Genomic DNA, 4,141 nt, shown 5'->3' on the forward strand with positions numbered 1-4,141 from the left:
CAGCTCCTCTCGGCCCGAACGCCTCGCACCCTGAGCCGGGGCTCTGCTCGCTGCAGCGGGGGGCGGCCACCCTCTGTGCATGGGCCCTCTCCTCCGAGAGCCTTCTCGGTACGGCCTGCTCTGCCCTGGTGCTTTGGTTGGCGGGTTGTAGTGGCTGGGGAAGGAGGAACATACACGCTCAAATGCTACTTCAGAAATTAAAACCAGGTTGGCCATAAGGACTCTTTTTTTTGTATTAGCTATTTATCATCATAACCTGACAACTGATTTGAAGTACACAAAGCAAAATAGCTCTCGGGCATACAGAATTGCACGTAATAATAAAGATTATTTATATCATAGCATTACAGAAATAATTTCTTTGGGTGATACAATTACTTGTGAGCATTAAGAAATAATGGTCAGTGATAAATCCTGAGGCAGCTGGTGGTAACAGGATTTGTCATTAGAGGTGTTGAGGAACATGGCTAACAGCCAGCCTCCAGAGATACTACCTACCTTAACATTTTTACAAAACGGTGACTGTGAGGTACTGGGATTTTACAATTAACATGGAATCATAAGATTGTTGCAAGCAAAGATCATTAAAGATGTTAAAACACACAGCATTAATTCAGTGTTTTAAAACAGTATTTACCATGGACCAGGGCACAGAGTAGGTCTGAAGGAAGAATGAAGCACGTCTTTTGAGTACATATGTTATGCTTCATCGTGAACTGCATCTTCTGATCCCTTCATTCACTGTGTACATTACTCAGAGAAGATTTCAAGCTGGTTTCTTAGGTTACTTGGTGATCGTCGCTGCATGCGGGCTGTATACCACAGCAACTGGTGCACAATGACTTGGTCTGTTGCACTGCATCATTCAGCTGTGGGGGCAGGAGAAATTTTCTGTCTCATGCAAATATCTTTTAGGGTTGCATATAATTGAGCACGATATAAAACTGCCCTGAGACTGTTCTGACCACAGTTAATTGAATCTACCCTTAAATATGTTTTAGATCTTAAAACTAGCATGCCTTACTAGTTTAACTGCAGAATTCAATGCTGCTTTTCAAAAATCCCAAATAGACTAAAATACTGCATTTATTTGAGCTTGCTCTTCATGCAGGCTTAATAGACATTGTGGTAAAGAGTTTTAATTGTTTCTGAAGTATTTTGATTGGATTTAAGAGAAAAGATATTAAGAATAATGTAATTAGCAGCTTTCAAAAAATATTTGTTGTCTGTTTCATGTTTACAGATCCTTTTCCAATTGACGTGATCCAGAAAAATTATGTCCGTAATGTGAGAAACTGCATTTTTTCAATTGTCTATCCTACACCTTTTAAATCTAGAGTTCATCTTGTAGCTGTTTCAAAGGTTGGCTACTATTTTTTTGTTCCTCTCTAATTAGCAGAAATTGTTAATACATGTGCTAAAATATATTTTAATATTCATATGCTATTTATTGTAAAAGCATCAATGTATGCTTTAAACAACATTTAAAACATTGTGAGATGTCTTTTAATAACAAAATCTGTAGAGAAAACACATTCATTACACTGACAATTTGATCATATTGAAGTACTATCTATATTACTTTTTTCTCCAGGAAGTTCTTGAAAATATTTTGGATCTTGATATATCTGTCAAAGGAACATCTGATTTTCTTCATTTCATCAGTGGTGAGAAAGTGATGATTGGGTCTGTTCCATTGGCCCATAGGTATGGGGGTCATCAGGTAACCATGGCACTTGTTCTTCCAGGAGGAATTGTGTAGGTCTTTTCATTTGAATTATACCTTGGTAATACCTGTAAATGTATGAGTATATGCCTGTAAGTATATGAACACTTATGAACATGTTGATTGCAGATTTATTCTTCATAAGGGGCTGCAGATGGAAGAGAATGACAATATGTTTTCATGGTACCATGTCTACTTTTCTCTGCTGCTGTTTATGCCAGAAGCAAATTATCTTTTTAACTTCCATTAGCTGCGGAGTCTGCTTAGCTGCACTGCAGCCTGACAAGGTCTGATTCGTGGTAGGTTTTAACAGCTCAGAACAGCGAGGAAGGACAGAGCCTCACTGCAGTACTGAGTGCAGTGCTAAGAGTTAAGTTTCATTGAAATGGGTAAGATTATTCATGGAAAAGAATGGAAAAATTTTTGCAATTACCTATTAAAAAATAATTACAAGCTGTGTCAGTTTAAAGGCTCATTATATAAAAGAGACAAGGCTGTAGCTGTATATCATAGCTGGAAGGTAGAGGGGAAAAAAAAGAGGATTACTGGTGTTATTCTTTTTCTGTGGTTTTCTGATTCATTATTAGTATGAGTGTGGAAATACAGCTTTAGGAATCAATATTTTAATGACTGCCTGAACAAATGTGTCATTATATTGTGTAGATCACAGGAAACCTACATGTAATTTTTACTGTTTCAAGCACAGCTGCCGTAAATTATAGAAGCAAATAACTTGATTTTCATTTTTTGTCAGTTTGGTAGCTGGGCAGGGCAGCTGGGTGATGGAAGAGCCCACTTGATTGGAGTATATACAAACAGGTGTGACTTTTTAAAGTGACTGATTCAACTCTGTCTTCTCATTTAGCTGATTCATGCATAGCCTGAGGTGTACTGTTGGAAATGCTAATGGTATTTTTGCAGGCATGGTGAGAGGTGGGAACTACAGTTAAAAGGATCAGGGAAGACCCCATATTCCAGGTAAATTGCAGTTAATCTATGTAAACAAAACCTGAATGTTTTGGTTTTGAATTTTTCTTTGATTTTATGACCTATTCCTTATTTCTCTGTTCTCCATAGGAATGGTGATGGAAGAGCTGTGCTTCGTTCTTCTGTGCGAGAATTTTTGTGTAGTGAGGCCATGCACTATCTTGGAATTCCTACAAGCAGAGCTGCTAGGTATTTCTCTTTTCTTTTTCACAGCATCCTAATTTACAGGTAATTTTGTGACTGAGTTTCACCAAGGGTCAGTAAAGCAGGACAGTTAGTTTCCAAGAGGATAGACCTTTCTTTTCATACGTATGCAATTAGAACAAAATACCACGCTCTGATTCAGTAGATTTTTGGGTAGAACTTACCAGTAATAACGAGCTCCAGAAATTAATCCATTCACTTTTGTCTCTGGTATGCTTTAGAGAACTACTTTGTTTAAATGCAATATTGTGTACTGTCTGTGACTTGTGGTGAACAGCTGTTGTTCACTTGTAAGACTGTAGTAACTGAATTACCTTAGTTTGGAATCTCGTTCATTTCGTAAAGAAAGTAAAAAGTCTAAGTTAGATTGAGTGGTTATATCTGACACTAACTCCCTTCTCCAGCTTTTATGATACTGGAATCAAGAGTTTCTGCTCTTTAAAAAAAATAAAATTGTTCTCTCCCTTGTTGCTCACCAAAAGACTTGCAAAAATGGCAGGACTAGATTCCTGCCCTGTAAATAATAATAGTATTTTTAGTGTGTGCGGATAATCAGTCTGTTAATACAATTTATATGATTCATAAGTGAGTATTTTATTACACCAAAGTTAAGCATTTGGATGAATTTTTCTAGAATCAGATCAAGTAGGAAAATGTTGAAAGTGGCTCTTTCTGTATTGTCATAGTCACGTAGCTGCAATTTTTACGATTGGTAGGAAAAATGTCAGTCAGATGAACAGACATTAATATTGGAGGTAGCACTGAATGTAGGTAATTGCTCTTGATTCCTTATCTGTGCAAATACCCCTTGAGCAGAGAGGGAGATTTTGTTAAAAAATAATTTAAAACTAATTTTGTTTGAACCAAAGAAGACTAATACATTTGGATTATTTTCTCAGAATTAAGTAAATGGAATTTTTCAGCTGATGGTGTTTAAACTGTCAAGTTCATTTTGTGTTCCAAGTGGTCTCATGTCTGTACTCCGGCATTTCAGACTTTAAAGAAAATGTTTTGCAGAAAAGGCCTGTACCCAGCTGCCACACGGCTACGTGTCTGTATTTGCAAAGTGTCTGCAAATCTCTCTAGCATTAATTCTAACACATTTGCTCTGTCGAAGTGCAGCAGTTGTAAATGACATTTTTGATGGTTTATTCACCCACTTCACCTTGAGACCCCTTGCTGTTGGCTGTTAGTGCAAAACTTTAAATCTGTCTGAATATCAGC

General features: G+C 37.2%; 1 protein-coding gene across 1 annotated transcript in view; it reads left to right on the forward strand.

The window, feature by feature from the left end:
• Positions 1-56: 56 nt before the first annotated feature.
• LOC104545099 (selenoprotein O-like) overlaps positions 57-4,141 on the forward strand; it is a gene marked incomplete at its 5' end in the record, with an annotated part of 22,353 nt that continues 18,268 nt past the window's right edge. The window contains 6 exons of the mRNA XM_010190144.1: positions 57-108; positions 1,244-1,362; positions 1,595-1,723; positions 2,481-2,545; positions 2,648-2,704; positions 2,804-2,902. Of these exons, the coding sequence (XP_010188446.1) occupies positions 57-108; positions 1,244-1,362; positions 1,595-1,723; positions 2,481-2,545; positions 2,648-2,704; positions 2,804-2,902 (521 nt within the window). The remainder of the gene's footprint in view (positions 109-1,243; positions 1,363-1,594; positions 1,724-2,480; positions 2,546-2,647; positions 2,705-2,803; positions 2,903-4,141) is intronic.

The sequence above is a fragment of the Mesitornis unicolor genome, unplaced genomic scaffold (assembly GCF_000695765.1).
Source record: "Mesitornis unicolor isolate BGI_N332 unplaced genomic scaffold, ASM69576v1 scaffold26058, whole genome shotgun sequence".
Taxonomy (NCBI): Eukaryota; Metazoa; Chordata; class Aves; order Mesitornithiformes; family Mesitornithidae; genus Mesitornis; species Mesitornis unicolor.